The following is a 19,041-nucleotide window of genomic DNA, read 5'->3' as shown; positions in this document are numbered from 1 at the left end:
GAAGTTGGCATTGACACTTCCCTTTTGGGGGGGGGGTGAGGCAATTGGAGTTAAGTGACTTGCCCAAGGTCACACAGCTAGTAAGTGTCAAGTATCTGAAGTTGGATTTGAACTCAGGTCTCCTGACTCCAGGGCCGGTGCTCTATCCACTGTACCACCTAGCTGCCCCAAAGCTTTCCTTTTGAGTAGTCAACCCTATTTTTTTCTCTGGTCAAAATGGAAGTATAAGTGAAACTATGAGGACCAACAGTACAGCTACCCATGTTGAAACCATGTTGTTGAACCAAGAAGGGCAGTCTCCTGGGCTTGTCAATCACAAATCTTTAGCCAATGAGGGATAAGGAATAGAGCAGAACAGATACCTGAATCAAGGAGAATGGATTCCTTGTAGAAATTATTTCCTGTGTTCATGATGTTATCAGTAAGAAAGATTGCTTTGTCAACTATTTCAGGAAAATACTTGGTGCACGGACAATAACAGACGGGGACTCTTTTTTTTTTTTTTTTGTCAGACTGGGACTTTTAATAAGCTTTTCTTTTCCAAAGGCTTAAAACCAGGCAGTATTTTTTTTTGTAATTTATGAATAACAATCCTTTCCCCCTCTCTCCTCAGATAAACCATGTGGGGATCCCCCTTCTTTCCCTCACACGATCCTACATGGCCACACTGGATTTGAGATGGGAGATGAGCTGCTGTATGTCTGTGCCCAGGGCTACATCATGGGTCACAAAGAGACTGCCTTCACCTTGCTTTGTGACAGCTGTGGGGAGTGGTATGGACTGGTACAGGCCTGTGTGAAAGGTAAGCCCTCCATATTGGGATTCGTACAAAACACTCCACACATAAAGGATGGGAGATGCACGACTAGAAAGTAGTACTTTGTTTAAAAAAAGATCTGAGGGTTTCAGTGGTTTGCAAGTTCAGCTTGAGTCAATTGTATGATATAACAGTCAGAAAAGCTGACACAGTCTTGGGCTTGAGGAAGACTAGGAATCATTCCCAAAATAAGGACAGGCTGGAGCACCATATTTTAGAAAGGACATTGGTGAGCTGGAATGCCTCCAGATGATGAAGAAAACAAGGGGATCAGAGACCAAGATACTTTAGGATACATCCAAGGAATTAGGGATGGTTGGCTTAGGGAAGACAGGGAAGACATGAATGTTGTCTTCAAAGGAGTAGGGTGGTCAATGTGGAAGAGGCATTACAATTCTGCTTCATTCAAGTTGCCTTGAAGAATATTTTAACTCCATATGAGAAAGGCCTTCCCAAAATGCAATGGGCTGCTTTGGGAGGTGGTGGCTTCCCCATTCCTGGAGGTCTTTCAAAGGGGCTAGAAAACTACTTGTTGGCAGTATTCTAGAGGTGATTCCTATGTGGGTATGAGTTGGATTGCATGGCCTCTTGAATCCCTTTCAGTCTTGAGATTCTGTTCTAAAGACAGCATCCATCCCCAAGTTGAAGAAAACTAAAGGGGGAATGAATAATAACGGGCAGCATGAGAAGAAACTACAGCTTGTATACATCTGTCCAACAGTGTCTAAAGTCCTTTTTCTGAGAAAATAGCTCAGCTCTTTCCAGAATTCAACCTTCTTTGGTGTCTTTCAATAAAAAATTAGGATGGGCTAAAAATAAAGACTCCAACGAGGTAGAACGTTTGTGTGGCCATGCCCTTGTGTGGCTGTCTGTGGACTGAAGTGTGTTAGAAAACACCTTGATGGTGTTTGCTGGCCCTGGAAACTCTGCTTTGTGGCCTTGACTTGTGGCCATGAGACAGGCCCGTGGCCAGCTTTGTGGAGGCTCTCCTGTCCTACTGTTGTATCACAGAATGTGGTGGCCATATTGAATGATTATTTCCAAGGCACCAACAATGATTTCATCCCCCTCTCTGTGTCATCACATTGGATCTCCCCCAAGTCTAAAATGCATTCCTTCCTTTCCTCCACCTCTTGAAAACCCTGTTTTCCTTCGAGATTCGATTTAAGCATTATCTTCTTCATAAAGTCTTCCCCTACACTTCTAGCTGCTAGTGTCTTCTCCTCAATTTTGTATATTCAAATGCAATGAAGTCTGTCTCAATATGGTTCACACAGAGGCCAGAATAGGTATACCTCTAACATCTCTTTACCCCACCCTTCTCCAAGGGAGACTTTAATTCCTATGGAGAAGGGGCAGCTAGATGGCACAGAGGATAGAGCACCAGCCCTGGAGGCAGGAGTACCTGAGTTCAAATCCGGCCTCAGACACTTGACACTTACTAGCTGTGTGACCCTGGGCAAGTCACTTAACCTCAATTGCCTCACTTAAATAAATAAATGAATGAATGATTCCTATGGGGAGACGAAGCAAAAGATGGAGGTCTAGCGCTGACCCTTCTGCTCTCCTTAGAGAGGGGCTATCTGCCAAGAATTATGTCTATCTGCTCCCTTAAACATTCTTAGTTTAGGGGATGGAGTTTCCCATTCGAGCTAAACTCCTGATCAGTGTTCATTAATGAAAAAAGGAAGGCCCCAAGCTTTACATCTATAATAGAGTTGTTGTGAAGATCAAATGAGATAATTATTGCCTGGCCCATATTAAGTGTTATATAAATGTTTTCTTTCTTTTTTTTAAATGTTTGCACAGTGCTTTGCCTTTACATGATCTCATTTAAGCCTCACAACAGACCTGTGAGGTATGTACAACATTTTACAAATAAGGAAACTGAGGCTCGGTTATTAAGTATTCAGGGTGGGATTTGAACCCAGGCCTTCCTCATGCCAAGTCTGGTGCCCTATCTATTAACCCCAGGCCCACCGGAGGGCCTAATAATCCATGGCCTTGGATACCTTGAAAAGAACTTTGGATGGATGGAAGATAATTATGACTCTATTTAAATACAGATTGAAGATTGTCTAGATTAATCAGGGGTTTGATGATTAGGTAATTGATTTTTCCAGGTAATCAACCATAACAAGAAAACAAGGAGGTTTTAACAGGAAAACTGAAGAATAACCAAGCTAACCTCTGTACCAGGTTGTTAGTAGCAGGACAGGCCTGGAGAATCAATCTTCTAAATGACAGGCATTTAAAGAATTATAATTATAATTCATATTCTCTCTCTCTCTCTCTCTCTTTCTCTCTCTCTCTCTCTCTCTCCCTCTCTCCTCCCCTCTTCTCTCTCTCTGCCTCTTCTCTCATCCTCTTTCTCTTCTCTCCCCCTTCCCCGCCCCCCTCCTTAGAGCAATTCCTTTGGTCAGTATGTAAAAGTCTCTTCATGGTAGAAGTAGCATTCTAAAGCCGAGCCAAGACTTCCATTTTGCCTGGATGACTCAGACATTCCTTAAGAAACTCACTAGGGGCAGCTAGGTGGCTCAGTGGATAGAATACCAGTCCTGGATTCAGGAGTACCTGAGTTCAAATCCAGCCTCAGACACTTAACACTTACTAGCTGTGTGACCCTGGGCAAGTCACTTAACCCCAATTGCCTCACTAAAACAAACAAACAAACAACAAAAAAAAACCACCAAAGAAACTCACTGGTTACCACACAGCAGCTGTAGTCCAAGGTTCATAGAATGAGAGATCCTTAAAATTCTCTTAGAAGTTGAACATGATGCTCAGTGAGAAGGTCTTTGAGGAGAGACAGGAGGAGAAGAAAGGATGCTTTTAGATAGGGAGCAGAAGGGGAAGCTAGATGGTGCAGTGGATAGAGCACTGGCTCTGGATTCAGGAAGACCCGAGTTCAAATCCAGCCTTGGACACTTGACACTTATAACTGTGTGACCTTGGGCAAGTCACTTATCCCTTATTGGGAAGGAAGGAAGGAAGGAAGGAAGGAAGGAAGGAAGGAAGGAAGGAAGGAAGGAAGGAAGGAAGGAAGGAAGGAAGGAAGGAAGGAAGGAAGGAAGGAAGGAAGGAAGGAAGGAAGGAAGGAAGGAAGGAAGGAAGGAAGGAAGGAAGGAAGGAAGGAAGGAGAGCTCTTGTTCCCTCCATTTCCCTGGCTCAGGTGAAGCCCCAGTTTTTCCTCAATAAGGGTAAGGAGGCCAATTGTTCTCACCCACCTGCACTAGAAGATTGGACTCAAGCCCTGGGCCTGCAGGGTTGATCTCTGGTGTTTGTTTTGACAGTCCTGTGAAGCTTAGACCTGAATCACACAGGACCTTTAACAGGCTTCTAGTATTTCCTGAGGCCATTCCTGGTGTTGTAGCAGTTGTTTTTAGAGCCAGTTGGTGGAGTTGATGCTACTACCTGTGCTAGTCAGCCAAGGGTAGCGCTCCTCAAAGCCAGAGAAGCCAAGGCGGCTTTGTATGTCTGGAGCTGCACTTGTTTTCTGAGGGGGCCGCTGAGCTCCCACAGTTGCTTTCTTACAGCCTGGGCTGTGGAGCTCAAAAGCTTTGTATTTAGACTTGATCATGAATTGGGAGAGAGCCTGTCCTTGAGCCCTTCACTGACCTGCCTCTAAGTGGGTCACATTCTCAAAGTGTGATCCAGGGAACCTTGGGAACCCTCAAGACCCTTTCCAGGGTTCCTCAGAGTAAAAATTAGTTTTGTTATAATGATGTTTTAATCTCTAATATATGAAATATCAATAGGCATAACCCACAAAACAGAAGGCCCTTTGGGGAAGCTGAGAGTGAAGGAGTCCCAAGAACAAAAGTTTGAGAACCACTGGAGTTAGTTAAGGTACAGCTGGTGGCACCATAGTTCATAAAGCGCTGGGCTCGAAGTCAGGAGGACCTGAGTTCAAATCCAGCCTCAGACACTTACCAGCTGTGTGGCCCTGGGCAAATCACTTGACCTTGTTTGTCTCAGTTCCGCATCTGAAGCTGAAGAAAGCAATGGCAAACCACTTCAGTATCTCTACCAAGAAGACCCCAAATGGGGTTACAAAGAATCTGACATGACTGAACACGAATACATATGAAGTCAGTTAATCTACACTTTCTCCATTTTAAAGTACCCAATTGGGGGCAGCAAGGTGATGCAGTGGATAAAGCACCAGCCCTGGATTCAAGAGGACCTGAGTTCAAATCTGACCTCAGACACCTGACCCTTACTAGTTGTGTGACCCTGAGCAAGTCACTTAACCCTCATTGCCCTGAAAAAAAAAACCAACACCAAAAAACAAACAAAAAAACAAAAAAATAAAGTGCCTGATTCACTTTGATTTAGTGAATATTTGTTAAGCCCTTACTATCCACAGGGCCCCAAGCTAGGTACTGGAAGACATAAAGATGAATAAGGCATGGTGTCAAAGATTCAGAGGACCAATGATAAAAGCATTCTACCCACTTCCCTGGTAGAGAAGTGTTGGACTAAATATACAGAATGACTCACACATTTGAAGAAATGACAAATATGGGAATTTGTTTTGCATCTCTATGCATGTTTGTTACAAAGGTTTTCTTTTTCTTTTTCCCCTCCAGGAAAAGATCTGAGCAAGTGGGAGGGTGAAAAAATAAATGCTTATTCATTGAAAAAATACTAAAACGTAATTTAAAATATAAGTAAATAAATGACGATTAAAAAAAAAGACATGGTACCTGACCTCAATCTGCTCATAATGAATGGGATGATGAAACATATACACGAGAAATTTCATATCAATACATCAAGGATCTGTGATCTTGTCTGGGAATACTTCTTCCACTGACTAAGATCATGGAATCTCTGTGTTTTATGAAGCTTCTGGGGTCAAAAAACATTAGTACACTGCAGCCAACCTAGTGATGAGTCTCTCCTAGTAGGACTCGACTGGCTGTCAGAAAATAGACATACAGCCCATTACTGGACCCATACTCAGTGTCTTTCCAACTTGGTGGGACCTACCAGAGCTGATACCCAGTGCCTTAAAGTATCCAGGGTCATCCACCATCCCCATGATGAGATATGAGAGGGCTTTGGTAAAGAACACAAATAGCTATGATCTGAAAGAGAAAAAAGTTTGGCATTAGAGGGTCTGGGTTCAAATCCTGATGTGCTATATTCAGTCAACAATCAACAAGCATTTATTAAGAACCTACTGTGCCAGACACTGTGCTAAGTGCAACAAATACATAGAAAGGCAAAAGACAGTCCCTGCTTTCAAAGAGTTCACAGTCTAATGAGGGAATCAACTTGCAAAGAAACAAGATATACCCAGGCTAAATTGGAGATAAAGAGGAAGGGCAGCTAGGTGGCACAGTGGATAAAGCACCGGCCCTGGATTCAGGAGGACCTGAGTTCAAATCTGGCCTCAGATGCCTGATACCAGCTGTGTGACCCTGGGCAAGTCACTTAACCCTCATTGCCCCACAAAAGAGAGAAAGGAGGGGGGGAGAGAGAAACAAAGAGAAGGCATAGCCTTAGGAGGGGGATCAAGAAAGCCTTCTTGCAGAAGGTGGGACATTATCTGAAATGTGAAAGAGCCCAGGAGGAGGAGATGAGGAGGCATTGGGGTTGGGGCGGTGGGGAAACAGCCAATGAAAACACCCAGAGTCAGGAAATAGAATATCTACTATGAGGAACAGCAAGAAAGCTGGTGTCACTGATGTGCAAAGGATGGGGGAAAGTGTGAAGAGTAAGACACAAGTGAGGTAGGAAGTAGCCAGGTTATGGAGGGCTTGAAAAGCCACACATTTTTTCTATATGACCTTGGTTGAGTTAGTTAAAATGGGGAAAGTGGGGAGGGACTAGATTATCTCTCTGATCCCTTCTCCTTCTCAATCCTTTGGTTCTGTGACCTTATGATAGGAGAAGCTCAAAGTGAGATCAGAGTCACTTTGCCTGTGGTCCAGGACACATGAAACTGGAGAGAAGTGAGTTAATTCTCCCAACCTCCCACCGCAGCCTCCTTACTTTCCACAACACCAGCTGGGACTGTTGGAAGAAAATGATGGTGCAGACCTGGTGTGATCTGGGTTAATTTTGCCCACCAGGTGGGATTGATCTGGAACTTAGCAGTGTGGTTTGGAGCAAGCAGAGTATAAAAATGGTTTTCAGGGGAGGAGGCAGCTCCTTGGGCACCCTATTTAAAGCCTTTGTCAGTAGCTTTTATCCTCTGGGCTGCTCTACCTAGGGAACATAGGTTTTTTTGGATTTGGGGGGTGGGGGTGGTTGTTTTTGTTTTTGTATTTTACCAGGGGTCTTTAGCCAGGATTATTCCTTTGAATTCTTTAGCTCTGAGTGATCCATTTCACCAGGTACTGAAGAGTGTCCGGACAACCTTGAAAGTCCCTTCCTGACACTGGGGAGTCATTAAAAGAGAATTGTATGTTTGTACCACTGGAGTGAAGTTTTTGTTCCTGGCCTTTCTCTACAGCCATTTTTGGAGTGAGGGAATCGCTATTTGGGTAGCAATAGAGTTACCCAGGGCTTGTCTGAGACCCTGTCGTTTAAATGGTTGGAAGGTATTTGAGAGTCATTTGTGAATTACAGTTTTTTGCCTTCAGTGATTCTCATTGCCCATTGTTCTCCCAAAGTCCCAAGGCCACAGATATTAGAAAACTAGCTGGGGGCAGCTAGGTAGCATAGTGGATGAAGCATGGGCCCTGGCTTCAGGAGGACCTAAGTTCAAATCCAGCCTCAGACACTTGACACTTACTAGCTGTGTGACCCTGGGCAAGTCACTTAACTCTCATTTCCCCACAAAAAACAAACAAACAAACAAACAAACAAACAAAAGAAAACTAGCTGTGGTCTTTCAGGTTCAGATCCTGAAGCTACTTCTTAACCACTTGGGTTATCTTGGGCCAATGACTCAAATCAATGGTTTTCAAGGGTTTTTTTTAGGCTCTCAGTTCTCTGATCTTTTGACTAAAATGTTTAAATCAATGATCCTTCTGACAAAAGTTGGTTTAATTTTCCATTTGAGATGAATCAAGAGGGTGTAGGCCAAAGTTTCTTAAACATATGGGGTCATGTAATCAAATTGGGGGGGGGGGGGCGTCGTGAGAAATTTGGCAACAATAAAAGTTTATGTGTACCCATTTTACATATACTATATACCCGAGATTGCATAAAAAATTTTTGGGTGAAAGGGGGTTGCTAGTGGAAAAAGTTTAAGAAGTCCCGGTGTAAGGTACAGAGAGGAACTGGGTGTAGCCAGAGTCCTATGGCTCTGGGGAAGGCACAAGTGAAAGTTATGGGCATATCTTCCCCTCTTCACCCCCAGATGGAAGCAAAACTGGGAAGTAGCAAAAATCTTTATAGGGTTACACTCCCTGGTCTTCTTGTTGGGTGTTTCTGTGGCATTCTATTGTCACCTAAACTTTCTTCTTCAGTTCTGGTATTGGAACATGTAATTTAGGGTTAGACAAGACCATAGAAGTCACACAGTGCAACCCATTTATGTTACTGATGAGGAAAGTGAGGTTGTGGAGGGCACAGCTGGGATTTGAACCCAGTTCTTGAAGGTGCACTGGATTTGGAGGAGCTATGAAATAATGGATTGAGATATGGACTTGGAATCACGATGATCCGAGTTCAGATCCTGCCTCAGACACATAATCACACTTTCTCCAATGCCTCCATTTTCCTTGTGTAAAATGAGAAGGTTGTCCTCACAATGTCCTCTAAGGTCCTTCAAGTTCTAAAATCAATAATCCTATAACCTGTGACCCTATCTGTATGACCTCAGGCAGTCACTTTCTGTCTCTGGTCATCACTTTATTTGTAAAATGGAGGGGTTGGAGTACATTTTGAGTGTCCCTTCCAAGTCTAAATCCTTTGCTTCTACAGCTGGACATTGTCCTGGACACAAAGAAGCACTCGCTACTGGCCCTTCATTCTGTCCTCCTCTTCCACCAACTTCAGAATCTCTTTCCTCCAGACCCCAAACCAGAGAACTGCCTTTGTCCCTTCCCCTTGACTCTGAGCAAAATAAGGAGACCCAGTACAGTAGCAAAACCATACAACTTACTTTTGGATGAGTTATTTTCTAGTCAAGTTCTTTTGTTTCTCCTTTTGTCTCCCTCTGGCTCTTGCTTCATCTCTTCCTTTGCCCATCATTTTAACAAATCAGTAATGGCCAGGCCTGGAAACAATATTTTAAAACTCTGCCAACATCCCTTGATGTATCCTGAGTAAGAGCTTGTTCCTACCATTCCTTTATGTCCTATAAAAAATATAATAATTAAAGCTAACATTTATATAGCACTTCCTATGTGCCAAACACTATATAATCATCATCTCACTTGATCCTCACAACAACCCTGGGAAGTAGGTGTTATTATTATCTCCATTTTACAGGTGAGGAAACTGAGGCCAAGAGAGGTTAAGTGACTTGCCCAGGGTCACACAAGTAAAAAGTGTCTAAGACTGGATTTGAATTCAAGTCTTTCTGACTCTGAGGCAGGGACTCTATCCACTTTACCTCTGAAGGGCAATCATGGCTAGTGCTAGAAGAGGGATCTGCTGTCCTGAAAGTAACAAAAATGATTTCTTTAAGGTAGTAGCCTGTGGAGAGCTTGGAGAAATGCTGCCAGGCTCTGCCCATTTCACACTCCAAACAAGGAAAGTAAGCAACGCACATGGGAGGCTCCTTCTTCCCCCATTTGGCCTGCCCCCAAATCAATGGGCCCTTGATCTGTGTAGTTTTGCAATCAGCCCAAGATATGGAATGGAAAAGAGACTGGCAGGAGAGAGGGCCAATGATCAGGGGCATATAGCCAACCAGGGAAGGATTGATGAGAAGAGAATAAGGGATGTGGTGAGAGGAGGTGATGATGGACCCCATACAGAGGTTAAAGTGGAGGTGATAAAAGCGATGCGGGGGGGGGGGGGGGGGGGGGGGGGGGGGAGAGAGCAGGGAGGGATGGACCCCTGGGGAGTGTAGTGAAAAGGTGAGGAAGATAGGGTTGGGAGCAGAGCAGAATAGAGGTGAGAACGGGGAAAATACAGGTAAGGAACAGGTGTGAGGGAATCCAGCTAGCCCTGTGGGGCTGGGGAGGCAAGCATACTGAACAGTCCACAAAAATGCTTTGAGCCTCTGCTATCACAGAATATTTAGCTGCTGCTTATCTGGGAAGGGTAGGGTCTTTAGATTGGCTCACCTGCTGTTTAACACCATGCATATGTTGGTGGTTAAAAGGAGATGATGAGATTCAATAGTGATAGCTGGGAAGTTGCTGGCACGCTAGCCAGCCTGACTGAATGAATGCATGTGGCCAGCTTCCATCTTCCCACCTTGACTGGATGTGGCCCAGGACAGACACGGCCCAAACTCACCTGAGAGGCCTCCCGCTGCCGGTGCCTATTATTAATGCCGCAGGTCAGGTTTCAGCTCAGGCAGCCCATTTCTGGCCAGCTGTTAAGGATCTCTGAATGATGAAATACAAAGATGATTGAAGTGTCAGAAATAGTGCCTTAGAGATCCCAGGAATGACTGCAATCACACGCACTAAACCATTCCCGTATGCTAGCTCTTGACTTTTTGGTGTCTTTCGGCAGCCACGGAGAAACAAAGAAATACATCATCATCAGATCATTTGCGGTAAGAGGCCCTACAGCACATTACACACATGAGGTAATAGCCCATAATTTCCAATCGAGAAAACTTTTGGAGGAAGAAAGGTCCTGAAGAGTTACTGTTTCCTGTCGTTCCCCATCATGAAAGGAGACTGTGTTCTAGCAGAGAACACAGGCATATTCAGCCTAAACATAGCAACCTTTGGCAAGGGACTGGGAAATGTATGCTTTTGTGGTTTATTTTTATTTCTTCTGCAGTAGAGAGAACATACTCTTCCCGTACCCCTTGTCCCCTCTGTCCCCTCCCACCTGAAAAAAGAAAAACAACCTAGGATGTAATATTGTAGTTCAGAACACATTTAGGGGCAAAAAAGGTGCCGTCACACTTGTGGAATGGTGCGATTCTGGGGGTCGGCATGTAGTTTTGCTATAGAATCAATGACTTGCCCATTTGCTGTACATTTACATGTAGGGGGAGGGGAACACTCATAGCATGACGAATGGATGAATGAAGCCTTTTTTGAGGGGGGGGGCGGGCTCTGAAATGGTTTAAAGAGAACAGTCTAGACAAAACAACCATACTTTCTGCCCAGCTGTTATCAGAAAAAGGTATCCTCTATTCAAGTTTCCTTGTTTCTCACTTATTTAGTGTTTCAGGATAGTGCTGTAGACAGAGCCCTGAATTTGGAGTTATAGTCTCCCCCCCCCCCCACCCCCCCCCCGCCCCACCTCCTTAACCTCTTTTCCCCCAGCTCTGTATGACTTTAGGCAAATCTCCCTGGTGGCATATTCTTAAGTAAGGTGCTTAGAACTGGGGGTGGCCATACAGATGAGCTAGTACAACCTTCCTCAGCAGTCTTTCTGCTGAGCCATGCTGTAATTTTCACTGCTGTTAAAGATGCTAAAATGCCTTGTGGACTTGGGTTCTTTCAAAGCTATAACATTCTTTCTCAGTTGTTACCTGTCCATTTTGTAGATAGAAAAACTGAGGTCAGGTACACCCAAAGTACCTTGCCTAGTATCTTCCTGCAAGTTGGTAGTTACAGTTAGTTTTGGACTTACAGTTCCCTAGCTGGCTCAGCCTGATACTAAATACCTACCCTGAAAACCTCAAATTATCGATGTAGTTTTTACATTTGCCTAATCGACTAATCAATCAACAAATGTTTATTATTCATCTCCTGTGTGCCAGGCACTGTACTAGGAACCAGGGATATAGATACAAAAATAAAGTCCCTACAGTCAAGAAGCTTATGTTCAAGTCGGAGATACAGCATGTACACAGATGAGTAGATAGAGGATATATACAAAATAAATTAAAAAGCTCTTGGCGAGGGGCAGCTAGGGGGTGCAGTGGATAAAGCACTGGCCCTGGATTCAGAAGTACCTGAGTTCAAATCTGGACTCAGACACTTACTAGCTGTGTGACCCTGGGCAAGTCACTTAACCCCAATTGCCCTGCAAAATAAATAAATAAATACATATAAATTAATTTAAAAAAAAAAGCTCTTGGCAAGGGGTGGCCCCTTGAAGGAAATGGCATTTGAGCTGAGCCTTTAAGGGAGTTAGAAATTACAAGAGGTGGAGAGAGAGACAGAGAGAGAGAGAGAGAGAGAGAGAGAGAGAGAGAGAGAGAGAGAACACGAGCGAGTGCTCGCATCTGAAACATGGCAGACATAACCTGTGCAAAGGCACAATAGGGAGATGAAATGTTCTCAGCTTGGGAACAGGAAGTAAGGCCTGTTTTTGTCTAAAACAGTCTGACTTTTTGATAAGAGCTTATTTGAAGGGCTGCTATGTAAAAGGAGGGATTAGGCTTGTTCTGTTTGGCTCCCACTTGGGTGGAAGTTATCCATGAACCATCAAGAGTGATAGATTTTGGCTCAATATGAGGAAAAACTTCTTAAGTATTTAAGGGATCCAAGAATGGAGAAGTCGACCTCAATGGAATAGTAAATTCCCTGTTACTGGAGTCCTTAAGGTAGAGGTGGGATGACCATTATTTAGAGAATTCTAATCAGGATTTGTGATTTGGATGCTGGTTATATCAAATGACCTTGAAGGTGCCTTCTGAGTCAATGACTTGATGAACCAAGAAACAAAAAACAATTAGTCAAATCAAGGTTGTACTAAAGGTAAAATTAACAAAATTGGCATGCATTGTTATTCACCCAGCATACCTTGTAATTTGCTCAGGGTGGGTGATTGAGAAGCTATTTATAAAAAGAGGGCTAAACAAACAAATCTTGCACGACTTAAAAATGCTTTATATAAAAAAGGGGAGACAGCTAGGTGGCACAGTGGATAAAGCACCAGCCCTGGATTCAGGAGGACCTGAGTTCAAATTCGGCCTCAGACACTTGACACTTACTAGCTGTGTGACCCTGGGCAAGTCACTTCACCCTCATTGCCCCACAAATAAAATAAAATAAAATAAAATAAAATAAAATAAAATAAAATAAAATTTAAAATGGACTGGAGAAGGAAATGGCAAGCCACTCCAGTATCTCTGCCAAGAAAACCTCAAATGGGGTCACAAAGAGTTGGACATGGCCGAAATGACTGAACAACAACAGAAACACTTCTATGAAATAAAGACCATAGTAAAAAAGGTTTTTTTTGTTAAAAAATTACAATTCATTGCAAAAGTTTATTTTTGTGCAGGATCCAAGGTGAGAATTCAGGCACAGAGAAGCCCTTGAGCCACTGCCAGCTCTAATGAAATGTAGTAGAACTCAATTTTACAAGCATTGAGCATCTACAGTCTGCCAAAGTGCAATCCTGGATGCTGGCGATACAGAGACAAAAGCAAAGTCTCTCATCTCAAGAAGCTAAAATGGACCATTTTGTGGGGTTTGGGGGTGAATGAAGCAGGACTGAAGGCAGGGAAAAAAAACGTGATAAGGTAGAGGAATTAGCTAAGGCAAGAGTAAGAATGGAAATTTGATAACTTCAATGGATCTCTGATCTCATCAACGTAGGTAGTTCCTCCTTTGGTGTAGTAGTAGAATGAAGGCTAAAATTAGAGTCTTAGGACCCAGATTCGAATTCTGGATCCACTATTTACAACCTAGATGACCGTAAACAAGTCACTTCCTGTCTGTGTTCTTCAGTTTCCTCATCTATAAAAAAAATAAGATGTTGGACAAGATGACCTCTGAGGCTGCTTACAGCTTTCCAGTTTTATGATCTAGTGGTTCATCTACCTTTTCCCATCCTCTGTGACTCTTGTCAGAGCCCTTCAATGTAGCTTCCATAGGGAAGTTTTTTTTTTTGTTTTTGTTTTTTTTTTGCGAGGCAATGGGGGTTAAGTAACTTGCCCAGGGTCACACGGCTAGTAAGTGTTAAGTGTCTGAGGCCGGCTTTGAACTCAGGTACTCCTGAATCCAGGGCCAGTGCTTTAACCACTGCGCCACCTAGCTGCCCCCTTAATTAACTTTTAAAAACTTCCCTATGGGGGCAGCTAGATGGCGCAGTGGTTAAAGCACTGGCCCTGGATTCAGGAGTACCTGAGTTCAAAGCCGGCCTCAGACACTTAACACTTACTAGCCGTGTGACCCTGGGCAAGTTACTTAACCCCCATTGCCTCACTAAAAAAAAAAAAAGTTACTTAAGAATTGGTTCTCCTTTGATAATGATCAATGAATTAAGACAATGATCCTCTTATAAAAACTCATTCCAGGGGCAGCTAAGTGGCGCAGTGGATAAAGCACCGGCCTTGGATTCAAGAGGACTGAGTTCAAATCCGGCCTCAGACACTTGACACTTGCTAGCCGTGTGACCCTGGGCAAGTCACTTAGCCCCCATTGCCCCACCAAAAAAAAAAAAAAAAGACATAAGCCTTTGTGGAAATGTGTTTTACTTGACTATGTCTATTTGTTACAGAGGTTTTGTCTTCTTCTTTTGTAAAATGTCAGTGGAGAAGGGAATTAGAAGGGAGAAAAAATAAATGCTTATGAACTGAAAAAAAAAACGAAAAAAAAGGAAACATGGGTTTAAGCTTGAGTAGAAAATAGAAATGATGAAGACATCCTCAGCTGTGTGGATTGCTAAATTGATGAGGTTGTGGATCTTTTGTTTCTCTGTCTCTCTATCTCTGTCTCTCTCTTAAAAGTTATCTAGATATTCATTTGCTCTGGTTGGTTTTGGAGATGGAGGGTGGGGTTGAGGGGTGAAAGGTTGGGGGAGGTGTGTATTAGATGTCCCTTCGAACTCTTGGAGCTAATTTTGCTTTTCTTTTTTTTCTTTCTTTTTTTTTTTAAGTGAGGCAATGAGGTTTAAGTGACTTGCCCAGGGTCACACAGCTAGTAAGTGTTAAGTGTCTGAGGCCGGATTTGAACTCAGATACTCCTGGCTCCAGGGCCAGTGCTCTTTCCACTGCACCACCTAACTGCCCCGGAGCTAATTTTTTTCACAATTTCACAACTTAAGTATTTAGATAGAAAATGCATGTGGAGGATCTTCCTTCTCTTTCTTCCTTCCTTTCTCTCTTTCTCTTCCTTCCTTCCTCCTCTTCCTTTTTAAAAATATCTCTTAGGACATATTGATCCCATGATATAGAGTCAGAGTATTTACCCTGAAACTACAACACTCCCAGATGACATCACTGGCCACTTTCCCAGGCCCTGGCCTAGGCATCTCTTCTGGCTGTGAGGGAATAAGTTCCTTCTGCCCCTTCACAGCCAGATGCTGTTTGAGTTACTGTCTCCTTGAGCTCTTTATATTCTAGTCAATGAACTGTGGGTCCTCTGTTCTCACTCACTGGGATATTTTTCACATTAAGTTCAAATTGGGATTTGAAATGTTTCATGGGATGGTGTCCCAGTGAAACCCTGGTGAGATTTAGAATAAATTCTTATTCTTTTGCCTTCTTCTTCTTACTTCAGTGTTTTTAATCTGCTTTGGGTATTTCCCCTACCAATGCAGATTGCACCCTCTCCATGAAGAGACATCCTTCGTGAGTTGCTTTGGCCAAAATATGTTCATCACCTAGTGGCTAAGGCTTTCCAGACTCAGCTGGGTTAGTCCTTTGAGCATTGCTCAAAGTCATCTCAGCAAAGTAACACCTTCCAAAATCTGTGTTGTGTTGACATAACCTTCTAGAGCCTGGGTCACCTCCATGCCACAATGAGGCATTGGGGTAGGACTTCAATGTAGAAGAATAACAACAACAACAATAATTACCACCGTCATCATCACCATTACCACCACCACCATCATCATCATAGCAAAACATGAAAAGAATTGTGTCAACCTGGCCACCCACATTCATTGAGTGCCTCTTTTGTTCCCAGATGCTGTTCTCGGCTGTAGAAAAACAAAAGGGAAATAACCCCTACCCTCAATGAGCTTACATTCTGATAGAAATGAAGGTAAAATATAGACAAATAACAGCAATAATGAGAATAGAACAGGGGGTAGTTTGGTTGATGAGTACATTTGATGACTTATTTTGGCTAGTCTAAAGTACCTCCTTTAGTGTGTAGCAACAGAAACAGGGAGGTGAGACTTTTGAGGAGTATGGTCCAGATCTCATGGGAAAGAGAGCTCCAAGTAATGATGGAAACACTGCTCTTTGGAATTTGGAGTCTTCGTGAGTTGCCAGGGGAAGAGAAGGCAAGCAACTTGCTTATAATTAAGTTGGGAGTTAGTATATGTCAAAAGTTGGACTCAAATCCCAGTCTTCCTGATTTTAAGGCTAGCCCTCTATTCTGCCTCCCCATCTCTTGAGGTTGGGTTCTTTTCAATCATTTTAATTAAATTCACTAAATGTATATTAAGCACTTCTTCTGTTCAAGGCATGTGTAAGTATGAACATTATACCAAGGAGAGTGTAAGTATGAATATTATACCACAACCTGTGAGCTAAATCAAGTTCTCTCTGATCTGTCTACTGGGGATAGCAACCATCCTTCATAACGTGTCCTCCCGCCCAGCCGGGTCTCCTCAACAGTAGAGATCTGCTCTGTGGCATATGGTGGTAGCTTATCCCCCCTTTGCTAGTCACATAGACTTTTCACAGATCCCAATAATGCCCAGCATCGACACCACCTCCCTTAGGATGGAGGCTTGAAGGTGGGATCGTGACCTGTATTATTTGTAAGTAGTGCCCACATTGATGAGATCATCACATCTGCCAAAATACCAATTGGGAGGTGGATACCACCAAAAGTGCCCACATTAAATCTTAAGATTCATATGTGGATTGGACTGAAATGATATGATGCTTGAGCAAATATAAAATATGGTTATTTTCAGATAGGCATTACCTGTAAGTTTTGCTTACAGTCAAGTAACAAGTACTTCAATTACTTACTTCAATTCAACAGTCATTTATTAATCACTTATGTTCCAGATGTTGTGCTAGGCACTGGGAATGTGACAAAGACAAAACCTCCCCTACCCTCAAAGAGCTTGCATTCTATTAGGGACAAACAATAAGTATACACATAAAAGATACTGAAACTATTCAACATAAATACAAATGATTTCTGCTGGGGGAGCATAAACAAGTTCAGGAGCTGAAAGGGCTTTGTGGGAGAGGCAGCAGGCGCCTGGGATGATCCCGGAAGGAAGCCGGGGATGTCAAGAGATTGGAGGTGAAGAGGGATATACCTATGAAAAGACACAAGCTGGAGGTGAAATGTCATGCATGGGGATTGGATTAGCCAATCAGTGGGGTCAGAATGTACATTGGGAGTGGGGGTGGGGGGTGGGAAATACCATCGGATCAATCTGGGAAGATAGTTTGAAGCCAGGTTATGAAGGACTAACCATGCTTAAAAAACAAACAAACAAAAAAACCATGAAATACTAGCTGGCTAGGAGAGCGCCATGTTAAACAGGTTCTGTCTCACCACTAATTTCCATTTCACACTCTGCTTTCTAGGATGAGGGAAGAGTGTTGAGATGTTCCAGTTCAGAGAATCTTGGTGGGTCGATGCAGTCCATCAGTAGAAGCAAAAGACATAATGCAGGAGTAGAGAGCCTGTGGCCATTGAATTATGGCTGGCATTGACATCTGTCCTTCCATCTTTTCCTTTCCTCCATTCCCGTCTTCTCTTAGTTTCCCGTTTGCTCCTTTTTTTTTTTTTTCTTGCTCCTTCCTCTGTTTTTCCTTACTGCTGGGCCTCCCAGTTAGGCTGTCTAGTGGCATCACCAGAGTCATATGTGGGAGAGCCTGGAATATGGGGCCACTCCTGTGAAAATTGCCCATGGCAATCCTTCTCTGGCCACAGCAAATTCAGGAAGTCTTTCCTGTCAGGTCTGGCGATCTGCACTTTCATTTGATCTCTCCCTTACTTAGCTCTAAGAAAAAAAGAAGATAAACACTAGGGGGAAAAAACCCAATATGGTAGAATTTCTTGTCTCTTTCTTTTTTTCTTTCTTGTTAGTTGAGTCCCACTGAAGGAAGTGGTGGGTGGAGAGGCAGTGGAAAGTCTAAAGACTTGGCTCTGCTGTGTAATTATAATGACCAAGCTTGCCCCCAAGAGAAACAATGAGAAAAATGTACCACCCTCCTTTCTTTGAAGAGGTGAGGGACACTGTGAGTGTAGAACATGTATTCAATGTGACTTGATTGGCTTCTTGTTTAGTTGATTGAGCTCTCTCTCTCTCTCTTTCTCTCTCTCTCTCTCTCTCTGTTCTTTGTTACAAGGGATGGTTCACTGGATTGGGAAGGGAGTATATATCCAGAAAAGACAGTGAAGTAAAAATAAAAAAATTTCATTGTAATTTAATCTAGTCTTGGCTCTGCCAAGTACAAGTTATATAGCCTTGAGCACATTATTTAAACTCTCTGAGCCTATTTCCTCATCTGTCAAATGGGGAAAATACACCCTGTGCACCTCAAAGTACCACGTATTTTACAAATACAAAATATTATCAGAGTTTTATGTTTCTTTTGCATGTGACCTCCCTGGTCACTTAAAAAATTCCATTAGCCCTTCTCTTATTGCCTCTTGGCCAGGGCTAAGACATAAGGGGATGCCCGCAGTTTAGAACCTTAGGACTACACTCCATTATCTCTAAATTCCTTCTAGCTCTGATATTTGCAACACTGTGTTCTATGGGACTGAAACATAGGACATGGAGACTAGATGTCAAGGGCAGGCTGCCATTTTTCTGGGTCACCTGAGATTTCTGGCCCCAGTCTTTGAGTGAAATTAACTTTCTGGGTTCTGAGAGAATCATCAGCGTGACTGTTGATGCAAGTGATGTCATTAGAGCAATTGGATCAATTTCCTTAAATGCCTATATATGGGGCACAGTGAGAGGCCTCTTTAGGAGTGGGGTAAGCAGGCATTAGCTAGTCAGTCTAGTTCAACAGCCTTTCCAGTGTGAGAGAAGGGAGCAAGAGGCTATGAGATCATCGAGAAAGGGCGAAGTCAGTCAATAAACCAATAAACCCAGAGTTGTCAAGTGGCTGCCATGTTCAAGGCCTTATGATTAAGGTAGGGAATAAACTAAATAAACAACCTCTCCAGAAAGCTCTTCTGTATAAACTCCAGACAGAGGAGGTATGGTGTGTAGAGTGCTACACAGGAAGTCTTGAGTTCAAATCCTGACTCAGGCACTTACTGGCTCTATGATTGTGACAAATTGTTTTTTCT

General features: G+C 43.2%; 1 protein-coding gene across 2 annotated transcripts in view; it reads left to right on the top strand.

Annotated features, from left to right (window-relative positions):
* Positions 1–19,041, top strand: part of SUSD5 (sushi domain containing 5) — a 106,931-nt gene that overhangs the window by 79,819 nt on the left and 8,071 nt on the right. For both annotated transcript variants that reach the window (XM_043965147.1, XM_043965146.1), the window contains exon 4: positions 614–802. In XM_043965147.1, the coding sequence (XP_043821082.1) occupies positions 614–802 (189 nt within the window). The remainder of the gene's footprint in view (positions 1–613; positions 803–19,041) is intronic.

Source organism: Dromiciops gliroides, chromosome 5 (genome assembly GCF_019393635.1).
Source record: "Dromiciops gliroides isolate mDroGli1 chromosome 5, mDroGli1.pri, whole genome shotgun sequence".
Classification (NCBI taxonomy): domain Eukaryota; kingdom Metazoa; phylum Chordata; class Mammalia; order Microbiotheria; family Microbiotheriidae; genus Dromiciops; species Dromiciops gliroides.
Note: the sequence above shows the minus strand (reverse complement) of the source record. Positions and strands in the feature narration are given on the sequence as shown.